The sequence below is a fragment of the Thamnophis sirtalis genome, unplaced genomic scaffold (assembly GCF_051295495.1).
Source record: "Thamnophis sirtalis isolate CommonGarterSnake01/CBP01778 unplaced genomic scaffold, rThaSir2_p1.2 scaffold_13, whole genome shotgun sequence".
NCBI classification, from domain to species: domain Eukaryota; kingdom Metazoa; phylum Chordata; class Lepidosauria; order Squamata; family Natricidae; genus Thamnophis; species Thamnophis sirtalis.
The window spans coordinates 16,168,231-16,184,194 of NW_028261393.1; the positions used below are offsets into that span (position 1 = coordinate 16,168,231).

General features: G+C 43.8%; 1 protein-coding gene across 2 annotated transcripts in view; it reads left to right on the top strand.

Moving 5' to 3' along the window:
- Positions 1-8,204, top strand: part of CATSPER4 (cation channel sperm associated 4) — an 80,135-nt gene extending 71,931 nt beyond the window's left edge. For both annotated transcript variants that reach the window (XM_087727088.1, XM_087727087.1), the window contains exons 14-20: positions 907-954; positions 1,735-1,779; positions 3,247-3,291; positions 3,752-3,805; positions 3,903-3,943; positions 4,037-4,075; positions 8,042-8,204. In XM_087727088.1, the coding sequence (XP_087583214.1) occupies positions 907-954; positions 1,735-1,779; positions 3,247-3,291; positions 3,752-3,805; positions 3,903-3,943; positions 4,037-4,040 (237 nt within the window). In that variant the 3' untranslated portion in view covers positions 4,041-4,075; positions 8,042-8,204. The remainder of the gene's footprint in view (positions 1-906; positions 955-1,734; positions 1,780-3,246; positions 3,292-3,751; positions 3,806-3,902; positions 3,944-4,036; positions 4,076-8,041) is intronic.
- The last annotated feature ends 7,760 nt before the right edge of the window (positions 8,205-15,964 follow it).

Below are 15,964 nucleotides of genomic sequence, written 5' to 3' on the forward strand. Positions count from 1 at the left end.
AAGCCAATAACTGCGGTGGTTACATGAGCCAGGCAGTGGTTAAGGCTTCCCCATTGACCTTGTTTGTCTGAAGCCAACTGGGAAGGTTGCAAATGGCATTCACATGACCCTGGGTCATTTCAAGTGGCCGAATTGTCATCATGTGACCGTGGGGATTCTGCCATGTTCCTAAGGGCTGAGGATCAGTTGGAAGTCACTTTTGTCAATACTATTGCAACTTTGTTTTTTTTATTGAAAATCTTTATATTTTTATATTTTACAAATATATACCTCCCCCCCCCAGCCTCTCAGAGCAAATACAGGGTATAAACATTAACATCCATATTCTAAGATAAGCTAACAGACTTTAGCATCATCCCTCACTTGTACTCTAACTCCCCTTTTGTAAAGCCAACTTTAAGCAAATTGTATCCTTGCTTGCTCATTCATTCATAAGCTATCTGGAGTTTCTTAGTCCCATATTTATTCTGAATATAATCAATCCATCTTCTCCATTCCATCTTGTATTTCTCATCTGAATTCCTTAAGATATGCTGATATTTTAGCCATCTCTGCTAAGTTTGTTACTTTTAGAGTCCATTCTTGGATAGTAGGTAGTTCTTCCTTCTTCCAGTACTGCGCCACCAGTAATCTTGCTGCCGTTGTAAGGTTCAAAATCATATTACTCTCTATAACTGTATAGTCTGTAATTATACCTAACAGGAATAACTGAGGAGTAAACTTTATCCTCTTTTTAAGAATATTTTGCATAATCCACCATATTTTTATCCAGAATGCTTTCACCTTTTTACAAGTCCACCACATAATACTATTGCAACTTTGAATGGCTGCTAAATGAATGTTTTCTATGTCGAAGACTACCCGTGGTTCCATTCTGGTGTTTGATCCTTTTTCTTTGTTTTGTAGCTACCAGGATTCCAACCAGACAAGTTTCCGACTCGTCGAACAACTTTGGTAAGGAGAATAACAGCAGTATATCTATGCATGTATATGTCCATCAATAGGTACTGTACATATCCACACACATATCTTTGTTGTTCAATCACTACATTGTGTCCAACTCTTCCTGATCTCATGGACCATAGCACACCAGGTCCCTTTGTCCTTTACTGCCTGCTGGAATTTGCTCAAATCCATGTTCGTTGCATCGATGACACTATCTAACTCATCCACCTGATGTCCCCTTTTACAGATGAATAAATGTACAATACCAATAGTAGATTCTTTCAATGTGATGGAAGTTAGAAGCAGAACGCAAGCAGGAGAGCACATTTTCACTCGGAATTCAGAGCAGACAGTCTTGTTTCAGTTTCAATTCTCAGCACAGACTCAGATCTGTTTCAGCTCCCATTGGCTGACTTTAGTTGCTATGCCTATTTATTGGCTGGCCTTGTTACCATGTCTCTCCCAGTCATGGATATTCTAACATCTTTCAGCCAGCCAGACCTGTCAGAGTAAGAGAGAAACGTTTTGCCCAGGCTGCTGGGTCAGAATAGTTGGTAATAAAACACTTGCAAAGTTATAGAAATATTTTGAACAACCAAACTCAGAGAGAACCAAGGTCCCATCTCCAATTTTGGGTCATATTCGCAATTCTTTCTTCCCCGCCTGAGGTGGTGAAAGGTGTTGACAAAGGGATACCGTAACACGATTTAACTGCAACAGGTATTCTTCCACAACTCAGTTTCCCTAATCACTATTCCCCCCTCTCCTCCCAATCTTTCTCTCTCCTAGCCTGCAGGAATTATTCACCGAGATTCCTCATTGCAGTCAGACTTGGTAAGATTGTATGAGGGGACTAAACAGGTGTTGTTATTTTTTTTTAAAAAAATGGAGACTCAATTTTTTCCTAAGCATTGCAAAACATCACAATAGAACAGTGGTTCCCAAACTTGACAACTTTAAGACTTGTGGACTTCAACTCCCAGAATTCTCCAGCCAGCTGGCTGGAGAATTCTGGGAGTTGAAGTCCACAAGTCTTAAAGTTGCCAAGTTTGGGAACCACTGCAATAGAACTTCGACTTATCTACTGCTTCACGGTGCTTTACAGCTCTTTCTAAGCAGTTTACAGAGCCAGCAGATTGCCTCAAACAACCTGGCTCATCATTTTACCCACTTTGGAAGGATGGAGTCAACCTTGAACCGGTCAGGATCGAACCTCCGGCAGTGGGTAGAATTAGCCTGCAGTACTGCATTCTAACCACTGTGTTACCGCAGCTCTTACATCCTTCTGAAAATAGGAGGAAGTCATCAGACGGGGGGGGGGGGGGGGCTACCTTTGTGGCCGTGTGGAAGCAGGGGTTTGTGGGTGGTTTTTTTTTGCCATTTTACAAGTAATCCCTAAAATAAGGCACCCATATTCATGTTTAAAACTGAGCCAGTAAATTTCAGCACTGTAATCTCTATGTTGTCTTGAAGGTACTGGGAGATGGGTGAATTTAAGAATCGGGTATAAGCTACACGTTGCCCAGGCTTCCAATGGTCTATGGCAGGGGTGTCAAACACGATTCCATTGCCAGCTTGACGTCACTCGTGTTGGGGGCAACTGTGGTGACCCCCAACTCTGCCAGCGAAAATAGGCTCCTGAGCTCCGTTTTAGGCTGTGACAGGAACCTGCAGCCCTCTGCCAGAGAAAACGGAGCTTTGGAAGGCCACCCACTGCGGGCCAGTCCTTCACTGTTTCTAGATCTAAGCACCCTGCGGGCCAGATCCGGCCCCCAGATCTTGAGTTTGACACCCCTGGTCTAGGGAGATTCTCAATAATCCAGGTAATTGTTGTCTCAAAGGTGCTTTTTTCTTCTCTCAAAAGGCAACTAGACTGTTTTTCTTAATTGAGAACGAAGAGGAAGATGTTTCTCTTCTTATATCCAAGAAGCTTCATCAGTTCTAATTGGATGGAAATGGAGGGAAATGGAAGGATAAATACTGACAGGATGGGTGGGGAGGTGGGAATAAAAGGATTTTATTCCTTTGTGGTCATCTGGTCATTAACAGTCTGGGGCACTGTTTCTCACCCTTGGCAACTTGAAGATGTCCGGACTTCAAGTCCCAGAATTCCCCAGCCAGCATTCAGTTGAAGTCCAGACATCTTCAAGTTGCCAAGGTTGAGAAACACTGGTCTGGGAAATTCTGGGAATTGGAAGTCCACAAGTCTTAAAGTCCCCAAGATTGGTCACCCCTGATCTAGATTGTCCTGCAGGTCAGAACCATCAGCTGATTTGTATGTTCTTCTTTGTCCTTCTTCAGACTGAAAGCACTTCGGATGCTGGCAAAAACAATGGAACGAGACTGGTGAGTCTCTAGACGTGGATTTGGCAACCCTTGGCCAATGTGTTGCTTAAAGCAGCGGTTCTCAATCTTTTCTTCACCATGGATTCCCTTTAACTCTTTGAATACCTTTTGGGGCCACAGACCCCCCCCCCAAGATTTAAGATTTAAATCATCACATTTCTTCAAGTCTTCCGCAAACCCCGTGATGACATTTTCCAGTGCGCGCATGATGATCCTGGGCAGCTTCTCTTCTGGGTTGTGGCCCCGATGAGTGTGGTTGCACACACTCTTTTTGGCCCTCGGCGCTGAAAAGCTGTGCCCAATAAATCCAAAATAATGCAAATAATTTAAAATGCACAGAAGTATAACATACAGATCTGCCATCACTGCACTATAGCAAACTGGCTCTCTGTAGGAAATACATTGATTTTATTCCAAGTCAGAACTGACCACAAATTTCTGTTCTTTCTCCACTCTCTAGCTTCCTTCCTCTCTAGATTCTACAGATCAAAGCCAGAAGTATCCAGACAGCACGGTGAGATGTTAGAAGGGTACCGCAAAGACAGTTGATGCTACCTAAATGTCTATTTCCCCACTTACGTTGTACTTTCTGATTCCCTCCCCGGCTCCAGTCTGGAAGTAGCGAAGACAAGAGTCACTACAGGAAGAATTAGTAAGTCTCCAGACATTTATATAAAGTGCAATTTCATTCAAAATCAGAGCGGCCAAATGATTTATCTTTTCTGTTTCCTCCCCACCCTACCAGCTAGCAAGCAATCCACACCAGAAGCACTGAGTGACCCAGGTAAAGCTTTAAAACACTGGAGAAATCAACACTTACATCCCTGCAGGGCTGACAATGAGGGATGCTGGGAATTGTAGCACAGCAACATTTTGAAGGCTCAAAGTCCATTTGTTCTAGGCCAGGGGTGTCAAACACAAAGCCCGTGGGCTGAATCCGGCCTGCAATGTGGCCGGATCTGGCCCCCGTGGTCATCATAGAAAACGTAAGGGGTTAGCTCGCGTTGCTTCGGCCCAGTCTCGCCAGTACGAAAAGGAAACATGCCAGCAGTTTGGGGAGTGGTGTCAAGCTGGCCACTCCCACCCAGTTGGCCACATCCAATGAGTGGCATCAAGATGGCCACGCCCACCCAGTCAGCCACACCCACCCAGTCGGCCATGGCTGTCCGTCCCAAGGTCAGCCCCAGCCCTGGTGCGTCCCTCAATGAAATTGAGTTTGACACCCCTGCTCTAGGCGCTTATTGTAAATGTTCTCGGTTTATTCATAACCAGGCGAGCCCTGCTGATTTTTAAAATGTGTTGTGGCAAGAATGGAAGCACTTTTTTTAAAAAAAACCCTCCCAGAAGCCATTTTTCATATGCAGCCCTATAAACTCCTGGGATTTTAAATAATCCAATTCTGGTTTAGTACTATTTGTGGATGATTTTTATCCAACAAGCCATGGATTAGCTAGTTTGGTACAGTGATTAAGGTACCAGTTCTAAACCAGGGATGGGTTCCTGCTGGCATTACTACCGTTTCGGCATGCAAAAAATTGTGGTTGTAAGTCAAGGACTATCTTTACAATTTTAAAGGGCTCAACAAAATGTTCAGACCAGTGTTGCTTTCTCTTACATGCATAGATGTGTTTGTTTATGCATACACACATATACACACACATACAGTACACACACACACACACACACATATCCTAGGCATCATACTAACTTCTGCACAATATCCATGTTCAGGCAGGACATGTTCACATGGCATACCGAGTGATGGGATTGACCCAGTCTCTCCATTTGCATAGTCAGCTGAACCCCAAGCTAATCAAAAGGCCTAAATTTGCATAATATGCAAAACCACTCACCAAGGTTAACTCTAATGAATTGCAAGCTATTCTACACATGCAATGACAGGGTCCCTGTTGACCTGGTTAAGCAAACCATGCAAATCAGCTGCTAGAGAGGCAGACCAACAACTCTAGCTTGAACAATGGTCTTGTTTCCCAGAATCTTTAGTTGCGGTGGCGCAGTGGTTAGAGTGCAGTACTGCAGGTTCTTTCTGCTGACTGCCGGCTGCCTGCAGTTTGGCAGTTCAAATCTCACCAGGCTCAAGGTTGACTCAGCCTTCCATCCTTCCGAGGTGGGTAAAATGAGGACCCAGATTGTTGGGGGCAAGAGGCTGACTCTGTAAATTGCTTAGAGTGGGCTGTAAAAGCACTGTGAAGCAGTTACTAAGTCTAAGTGCTAATGCTAGTGCTATTGCTATCTTTACTCATGCTATTGGGCATAAATCATGTTCAGTTTCCAAATTCCCTGCAAATGGAAAATAATATTAATACTATAACTAAACACATTGAAATGCAAATAGAGTCCAAATATAGAATGAATTACCACCTTGTATCTAGTTAAATATAAGCTAGTTCCATTCCGTGATTGAGAATTACTCATTTCTTGAGAAAATTCTCTTCCATCTAATTGAACAAGAATTTCTAGAAAAAAGCCTGTGGGAATTTCTTCGCATGCCAGTACTAATGTTGGCATGGAACTGGCAATGCCAATAAAAGCTCAGTTTATTGAAATCTATGCACCAGAAGCCAAGAAATGGAAACCACAAATAGCTTTGCTCTGTTATAATTTAGACATTGACTTAAAAGCTTAAAAGCTTTATTCTTACGTAGTTGTGTACATTGGTGCTTTATAACAGTTCATTTAATGACCATTCAAAGTTTCCGTGGCACTGAAAAAAAGTGACTTAGGACTATTTTTCACACTTGTGACCGTTGTAGCATCATTTCCCCTGGTCACATGATCAAAATTCATGTTGATTCATATTTATGACGGTTGCTGCTTCTCAGGGTCACATGATCCTCTTTTGCAAGCTACTGACAAGCAAAGTCAATGGGGAAGGCAGATCCACTTAACAACCATTTGACTAACTTAACAACTGCAGCGATCCACTTAACAACCGTGGCAAGAAAAGTTGCAAAATGGGGCAAGACCAGTGGTGGGATTCAGCCAGTTTCCACCTTCCTTGGGAGAACCGGTTGTTAAGTTTGGTGAACTGGTTGTTGGAAGAAATCATTAGGGTAGAGAAACAGTTGTTAAATTATTTGAATCTCACCTCTGGGCAAAAATTGGGGGTTCAATTGTGGTCCTTAGACAAGGATTTCTTTTACATGTATGCACATCAGCACATCACTAAAGTTCCTAACAATCAAAATGTCTTTGCATATAGTTTCTTGCAATCAAATTCCTAGTACAGCTTTCATTGTCATTGTAACATCATCATGTATACAACGAAATTGGTTTTAGCCTCACTGTTGCAATCCATGCAAACAAATACAAACAACATAAATAGTATAAAGAATAATCCCTGTGCAAGTAATTAGAAAAGGAAAAGGGAAAGGGAAAAAAAAGAAAAAGAGAGATACTCTGTGATACCACATATTTGTACATATGTGAACCTTAGTTAATTTTAATTTTGGCTGGGGTTTATGGCTTATAGCAGTGTTTCTCAACAATGGCGACTTTAAATCCTGTGGACTTCAACTCCCCAGGCTGGGGAATTCTGGGAGTTGAAGTCCACAGGACGTAAAGTCGCCAAGGTTGAGAAACACTGGCTTATAGTGTTATATTAACCCTGGACTTCCAGCGGAGTTTATGATTCAGTTCCTTGTGCAAACACCAACACAGTAAGTCAACAACTAGATTAAGAATATTGTGCAAATAAGGGTTGGTTTTCTCTCTTAAAACCATCCCAACGATTTGGGAGAGGTTCCCAAGTCACCTCCTGGTTCATTGGCATCAATTTACATGTGAGCTCTTAAAGCCATCTTCCAATTATCTCACCCGAGATTTTCACTCCTCTTTAATTAGGTGGCATCCAGCCCTAAACATGTTTTCCTGAAAATAGGACCCAGTCTTATTTTATTTTAGCTCCCGAAATAAGCACTGGTGCAGGAGGCTGAGTGATGTAGCCATCCATGCCCTGACAACTACTTCACCTGCTTTCAACTACTACCGAGGAGGCACAGTGGTTAAATGCAGCACTGCAGGCTACTTCAGCTGACTGCAGTTCTGCAGTTCGGCTGTTCAAATCTCACTGGCTCAGGGTTGACTCAGCCTTCCATCCTTCCGAGGTGGGTAAAATGAGGACCCGGATTGTTGTTGGGCGCAATATGCTGACTCTGTAAACCGCTTAGAGAGGGCTGAAAGCCCTATGAAGCGGTATATAAGTCTAACTATTGCTATTGCTATTGCTATTCACGGCAATGGGCCACTTCCACCAGCACCAGCACAGCAGTGCACTGCAGGAGGAGGCCAAGCGATGTGCCCGTGCTGTGGCCATGAGGCGAGGCAGGGAGGGGCTGGCGAGGACAAGGCGAGACAGGTGGGGGTGGAGGCTGGGTGGCCGGTTGCGCATGTGTTTAAGTAGGGCTTATTTTGGGCGTGCACATGCAGAAAACATGCCAGAGCTTATTTTCGGGATAGGTCTGATTTTTGGGGAAACACGGTAGTGAAACAAGCTTAAATGACTTTAGAACAGGATTACTCAAAAATGGTATCCCAATTTAGTTGGAGCTTTCCCGGAGAACTCAAATCATGGCAAATTGATATTAGGAAATATATTTCTGTAGCTATTTAGAAGTGAGATCATTTAGATTATTTCATTGAATGGAATTAGATTAAATGTATTAGTCTCTGGATCCGTTTAAGATTATATAAGCTTCTCAACTAACAATTTATTTCTTATTACTTACAGGGTCCTGGAAAAACTGGAGTTCGAGAAGAGATACATCTTCAACGAAGACCTCAATTTATTGTATTATTTCAGTTTCATTTAATTGCTTTGCTCTGATTTATCTGAACTAAGTTGCAAACTGCCTTAGCAGCTAAAGATTCATTGATTATAAAAACAGAATAAAACAAATTGAAATTACGAAACTTCTAATCTAATCTAATATCTAATAAGGACAGTAGCAGCAACGTTCTAAAAACAAAAAATAAACCTAAGTAGCTGCTTGTAAATTATCAATAAAAAAACCCAATAGACAATCTTCAAAGGCATCAAAGACAATATCTAGCCGGGTACTGAAAAAGTGGGGGAAGCAGGAAAATGGGAGACAGTTTGACCTATTTTGAGAGAAATCTTGGAAGACCAATAAATGGTAGGTGCACTGGAAATCTGTATATACATGGAGTAATTATGGGATTCCATATATGAAGCATTTCATTGGCCAAATTATAATTTTCAGAGATTGAAAACTATATTTGGCTTTGGTGTGGTGTGCCAGATGTCCTATTCTCAAAAAAAGAGAGGGAGAACAGGACAAAAGTGAAAGTTCCATTTACTTGTAATTATGATTCCAGACCAGTGTTTCTCAACATTGGCAACTTTTAAGACTTCAGCTCCCAGAATTCCCCAGCCAGCTCTTGCATCCTTTTGGGGACCAGGGAGAGGAGTCAAAATTGACTAATGCCTGAAGGATTGGTGCATTTTGGCTGGGGAATTCTGGGAGTTGAAGTCCACCGATCTTCATGTGGCCAAGGTTGAGAAACGCTCTTCCAGATAATACAATTATTCCCTGGATTATGCTCTGAATGATTTTCCCTTTCTCACTTTAAAATGGCAATTTGGTGACAGCTTTTGGCAGTCATGGGAAGCTATGCCCAAGCTATGTGGAGGCCATGTGTGACAGGGATCTTAGATTGCACTTCTTTGGGTTCAACCCAACACTTTAGCTCGGTTCACACATGCATTGAGCTAGGTCTTTCGTATCTGGGTTACTTGTCTCAGGACAAATCTCCATTCTCTTTTGAGTGCAGTCATCCTCTGGATCTCGTAGCCCAGACCTGATGCTCTTACAAAGCCATGTGGTATTCTGCTTGGTAGTATTTTGTATGGGGTGGATGGAAAGTAAGTCATGCTCAATTGTGACTTACTCATGAAATTGTGCTTTAAAATGATTACAGTTTAGCTTGCTACAATTAAACCTGTGTGGGTACAACTGAAAGCTAATGGAAATAGGGGTAATAATGTAAATATACTCTGTTCTGTCTTGAGAGGATAGATAGATAGATGATAGAGATAGATGATAGAGATAGGTAGGTAGGTAGGTAGGTAGGTAGGTAGGTAGGTAGATAAATGATAGATAGATGATAGAGGATAGATAGATAGAGGAGAGATAGATTGATGATAGAGATAGATAGATGATAGATAGATAGATAGATAGATAGATAGATAGATAGATAGATAGATGATAGATAGATAATAGATAGAGGATAGATAATAGATAGATAGATAGATAGATAGATAGATAGATAGATAGATAGATAGATAGATAGATAGATAGATAGATAGATAGATAGAGGATAGATAGATTGATGATAGAGATAGATAGATAGATAGATAGATAGATAGATAGATAGATAGAGGATAGATAATAGATAGATGATAGATAGATAGATAGATAGATAGATAAGATAGATAGATTGATGATAGAGATAGATAGATAGATAGATAGATAGAGATAGATAGATAGATAGATAGATAGATAGATAGATAGATAGATAGATAGATAGATAGATAGAAGATATATATACAAATATAACAAAGGCAACAGTAAAAATATTGGGTTTCTGTCGTGATGGACTCTTGTGACGAGCCGATTGACAGATAATGGAATTATATATATATATAATTAGATAGATAGAGGATAGATAGATAGAGCTAGATATAGGCAGACAGGCAGACAGACACATAACCATAGATAGATATTTTGACAGACATCAGACTGCTGCTGCTTTTGATGCAAACACGTCTTTGGAGATTCTCCATCATCCAGGTCATGGTTGTCCCAAAGGTGGTTCTTAAAGAGGAAACAGGACTGTCTTTGTTTTTCTTTGAAGACGTTTCACTTCTCATCCAAGAAGCTTCTTCAGCTCTGACTGGACGGTGGGGATTGGAAGGATTTATTCTTCTTGCAGACAGCTGGTCATTTGCATTCTTTTAACGAGTCTTTAAGGCCAGTCAGAGCTGAAGAGGCTTCTTGGATGAGAATCCAAACGTCTTCAAAGGAAAACCAGGTAGTCCAGTAGCCTCTTGAAAAAGCACCTCTAGAATAATATTGTTCTATATACTAATCTATATATATAACCAGCAGAGGGCAGCAATGCCATTTTAGCCTGCCATGTTTGCCAGGTACAATGCCAGTTTCTCAAACTTTGCAACTTTTAAGAGGTGTGGACTACAACACTCAGAATTCCTAAAGATTGCACCATCTTTAGGAACCAGGGAGAGTTATCAAAATTGGCTAATTTCTGGAGGATTGGTACTTGGGGCTAAATTGGAAGGCAATAAATTGGAAGGGTTTTGCAAAGCAACATGTGCATACATACACACCCGCAGCTTGTGCTAATAAGTCAAGATGGCAGCCATGCCTATTTTTTTATGGGTATCAAATGTGCACTGTAGATTCCTCCCAGCTCTGCTTCTAAAAGTGGCCAGCTGGTTTTGTTTTCAATGGCACCAAGGCCCTTTTCCAATTATGGGCCTGCCAGATGAGGTTTAACAGGGAAAAGTGCCTCTTTGCTCTAGGGCAGCGGTCACCCACTGGTGGTCCGTGAGAAAATTTTCATGGTCTGCAGAAAAATTATTTGCATTTTTTATATTGCACTAAATCGGGGATCCTCAAATTACAGTCCCTGGACCGGACACATGCAATGAATGTTTGTGTTGCTACAGAGAGTCTCCCCCTTTGGGGTCTTTTTGTTTGGATTGGAGGGCAGAAATTCCGACGGAGTCTGCTTCGGCTTCCTGGGGCTTTGGGTGAAGGCTGGAGGGAAGCGCTACTGGTGGCGAAGAGACTGAGGGACTCGTTCCAGTGGGACTGCATCATGGCCTGGAACTGGCTGACCATCCCACTGAGCCTCCAACAACTGCTTCCCGTTGGGGCCCTAAGGAGCCCGGGCAGGCAGGTGAGGAGTGGCTGGGAGGAGAGGGGTGAGTAGAGGCTAGTGAGGCACCCCTTGATGTGAGTGACACTGGGTTGACCACGCCCACCCAGTCACATGACCACCTAGCCACGCCCGCCCACCCAATCATTCAGCAGATCATATTAGTGGTCCACGGGATTTAAAATTATGAATTTAGTGGTCCCTGAGGTCTGAAAGGTTGGGGACCCCTGCTCTAGGGAGAGAATTGTGTTTTCTCCATGACATACAATTTATTTATATCTTGTATTATTCTTATATATAACTCAAGGAGGCAAACGTAGCCAACATACCTTCCTCCTGCTATTTTCCCTAACAACAGCCCTGTGAGGTGGGCTTGGCTGAGAGAGCGTGACCAGCCCAAAATCACCTAGCTGGCTTTCGTGGCTAAGACAGGACTTGAACTCAGGATCTCCCACTTTCTAGTCGGGTACCTTAACCACTGAGCCAAACTGGCTTTCCTAAAGCTATTCCACACCATCCAGAGGTTTATCAGTACATCCACATTGCAGGATGAGGTCATGGAATGGATAGTCATAATATGGGATGCAGGAAGATGTGCAAAAAGGGACTTAGGAGAAATTCATGGAGAAAACAATTGAGCTCAGGAGCTATGATGTGTAATCTCTAGATTCCTGGGTCCTCTTAGATTAGGTTTACACATTTGCTCATAATATGGTTGGTTTAAAGACAGCATGGTATTTTATATGAAGCTAGACACTGTGCTTTTCAAATTATCATTTATGGTGTAACAGTTTGTGCAAGCCCAAACACGGATTACTCAAGATAAAACTAAAACTATTAAAACCTAGCTGGGTCAGAGTTTAGTAGCAGAAGGACCAAACCTCAAAGGATCTATCCTATTCCTAAGCAGAACCCCTTGTGATGTTTAATGTGGCCATTTCGGTGAGCCCATCTCAAGATTGATTTGAATGTTCTTGGCAGCTATGCCACACAATTAAAGCATTTTTTTAAATGGTGCTTTTATCCCGATTTTAACAGCCTAGTCTCTCATATATGAGGTAGGTGGCCGTAAATCAATCCATCCATCAATCTATAAATGGCTCTGTCTGTGTGTGTGTGTGTGCATAACTCTGGAATGTCTTGAACAATTTCAACCAAACTTGATGTCTTACCAGATGACTTACTCTCTGGAAACAAATACTGTGAGGGTAAGATACCCTAACACCCTTTGGGGGTGGTAGTGGTTTTCTGTTACGATACAGCCTGTTGTGCCTTTAAATGGCTTCTACTGTACTGTACTTACCAAAGGGGGCTCCCTCTGGTTAGGGGGAAAATCCAACATTAGAAATTATGCTTGGTCTGAACATTTTCCTCTTATAAACGAATACCTGGGCAATTACGGGTTATCAGCACTAGTATTACAATAAATTTCAATCTCATACATCAGTCCTCTTCATGTTACAAAGAGGCTCCTCTTTTCAAGCCTTTGCAGTGATAAAAATGGATTTTGGTGGCATGTTTGTTGAGACAATTCAGACAAGACACTTCATAGTGAAAGTAGTGGCATTGATTCTCTCCTAAGAAGCTTCTTCAGTTCAGCTTCTTCTGTCAACTGAAGAAGCTTCTTGAATGAGAACCGAAATGTTTAAAAAAAAAAAAAACCAAGGAAGTCTGGTTGCCTTTTGAAAAAAAAAAAAAAGCACCTTTGGGAGAACCATGACCTGGATGATTGAGAATCTCCATACACATTTGGCATTAGAACAATGTCCTTTTTAACGTTGGTGCATCCTTTTTGCCTTAAATCTGTGTAGTCCCTAGGAGTTGAAAATGGTAGCACATTATCCAGCCACCATTTCTAACTTACCCTGTTCTCTAAATGGGCTAATAAAGTAACCAGGATGAATGTGCTATGGGAACACAGCCAAATGTACAACTTAAGGAACTGTCTCCTCGGTCTCCATTAAATACACACTACCAAAAGGATACAGCAAATCATAGCAGCCTATAGGGGGTGGGGGGCAGCAATTTAACTGGGTCCTCAAACATCAGCATGATTTTGCCTTAGGCTGAAATCCACCGTACCTCGAAACAGAAAACAGAAGAGCAAATAAGTGTATTCACATGAGGCCAAGTTATTTTTAACCTAATTAGAACATAGAGTAACAGAGGTGGAAGGGATCTTGAAGGTCTTCTAGTCCAACCCACTGCTGAAGGAGGAAACCCTATACCACTTCAGACAAATGGCTGTCCAGTCTCTTCTTCTAAACCTCCAGTGATGGATTTCCGGAGGGAAACCCTTCCACTAATTGTTCTCACTATCAGGAAATTTCTCCTTAATTCTGCGTTGGACCTCTCTTGGTTAAATTTCCCTCTTGTCCTGATTCTGGTGCTTTGTAAAATAGCTTGACTCCTTCTTCTTTGCGACAGCCCCTCAAGTACTGGAAGACTGCTATCATATCAGCCCCAATTCTTCTCTTTGCTAGAATGGACATACCTAGTTCCCTCAATCATTCATTGTATGGTTGAGCCCTCCCAACCCCTTAAACCAGGGGTGTCCAAACTTGGGAACTTTAAGAGTGGTGGATTTCAACTCCCAGAATTCCCTAGCCCATCATGCTGGCTGGGGAATTCTGGGAGTTGAAGTCCACAAGTCTTAAAGTTCCCAAGTTTGGACACCCCTGCCTTAAACCTACATTAAGTTAGTCCCAAAGGTGCTTTTTCTCAGGAGGCAAATGGACTTTCTTGTTTTGTCTTTGGAGACGTTTTGATTCTCATCCAAGAAGCTCTGGCCGGATGGTGAGGAATGGAAGGATTTATACTCCTTGCAAACAGCTGGTCATTTGCATCCTTTTAGGGGGTCCTTGAAGCACTTGGAGGTTTAGCTGTGTCCTCAGGGTCACCCGAGTGGTGCTTCTGGTTCCTGTAGTCTGCAGTTTTTCCTCTGGAAATCCGTTCCTACTCCCACACTATTCCAAGGGTGTTCATCCCAAATTGCATAGCTGAAGGTCTATGGAGATTCTCAGCCATCCAGGTCATGGTTGTCCCAAAACAAGAGCGAAATCCAGCAGGTTCTGGAGAACCAGTAGCAGAAAGTTTGAGTAGTTTGTAGACCTGGCAAATGCCACCTCTGGCTGGCCCCAGAGTGGGGAAGGGAATTGAGATTTTGCAGTATCCTTCCCCTCCCACACCCACGAAGCCACACCCACAGAACCGGTAGTAAAACTACTGGAATTTCACCAGTGTCCCAAAGGTGCTTTTTCAGGAGGCAACTGAACCAAGTCAGAGTTGAAGAAGCTTCTGGGATGAGAAGCGAAACGTCTTCAAAGAAAAATAACCCAGAAAGTCCAGTTGCCTTCTTAAAAAAAAAAAAGCACCTTTGGGACAAACCATGACCTTGGATGACCGAGAATCTCTACAGACTTTTAGATTAAGTGAAAATGTCTGCCTTTTAGCGAGCCGCGGGAATGCATTCAAGGATTGCCCACGTTTGTCTCCTCCTTTGTTCCAAGACCACAAGGTTGACCACGGGCTCAGCCAACCCCGTTCACAAGAAGCGACGGAGCCATGGAGGCCCGCAGCCGGAGCCGCCCGCTGCCCACCCAACGCCATCTCCGATCCCGGGTCACCGCCCGCAGGACTCTGCCCAAGCCAGCCTCCTTGCCTTCCCCGGCTGCTGGCTTTAAGCTCCAGAGCCGACAGGCGTGCGAGGAGGGCCATCCCAGGGTCAGTATTTGCCTGGCTCCGCCCACGCCTCCCTGAGGGGCGGGGGGCGAGGGAGGCGGAGGCCCATTGGCGCCTTGTGCAGCGCCGGGGCCACGCCGCTCTTCCCCTTTAAGAGCAGAACCTCCGGTTTTACCCCTCGCAGTACTAAATGTATCAAATCCGGTGGGCGGGGACGCGCTGCTGTTGCGCCGGCCAATGGGAGCGCGGCCTTTTCCGCGGGAGATCCGAATTTCGCGGCACGTAGTTTGGCGCTTAAAAAAAAAAAGCGAGTGAAGGAGGAACGGAAAGAGAAAGGGCTGGGCAGCCATCGGGTCCTTTCTTGTCCCAATCCAGATCCATCCTTGGCCCCGGCAGCTTTGGCAGCGGCCGGGGAACTTGCAGCAGCCTAGCCGGGAACCCTACGGAGCATTGCAAGCCGGGAGAAGCCCATGAAAGGCGCTAGCAGGGCCCCCATCGGGATCCGGGCCCTGGCTGGTGCTCGATCCCTGCCTGCTCGGGGCTTCCTAAAGCCTCGCAGCCCTGCCAGCTTATAAAACAGTAGGAGCCGAGATCGGAAAGGCAGGGGGGGGGTGTCTCCGGAGCGAAACCTCCCCCGGTCGCCCATCCCCCGATCCCCGGGGATTTTTTGCAAAAAAAAAAAAAAAGCCCTCCCCGGAGTTTTTTTTTCTTTTTCAATCCGAGGCTGCGTTTTCTCTGCCCCTCCCCCGCCACAAAAGCATTTATTTTATTTTATTTGCAAGGGTGGCGGGCATTTCTGGGGCATGAGCCCGGTCAAGCCTGCAACTTTGCAGCCCAACAACTCCCGGGAAAGTCCCCTTTGGAAGTGCCAGGCGTGGATCTCGGGGTGCTTTGTGTCTGGGGGGGCCCGCGCGCCCGGCGTGCCTGGCTAGAATAGAGGCGGGGGGCGAGGAAGGGGCGAGGCAAGTGCGAGTGACCCCCACCACTCCCGATGGCTGACTCGTCCAAGAAAAAAAAGAGAGAGACCCGCGTGGATGAAGAGACCCGG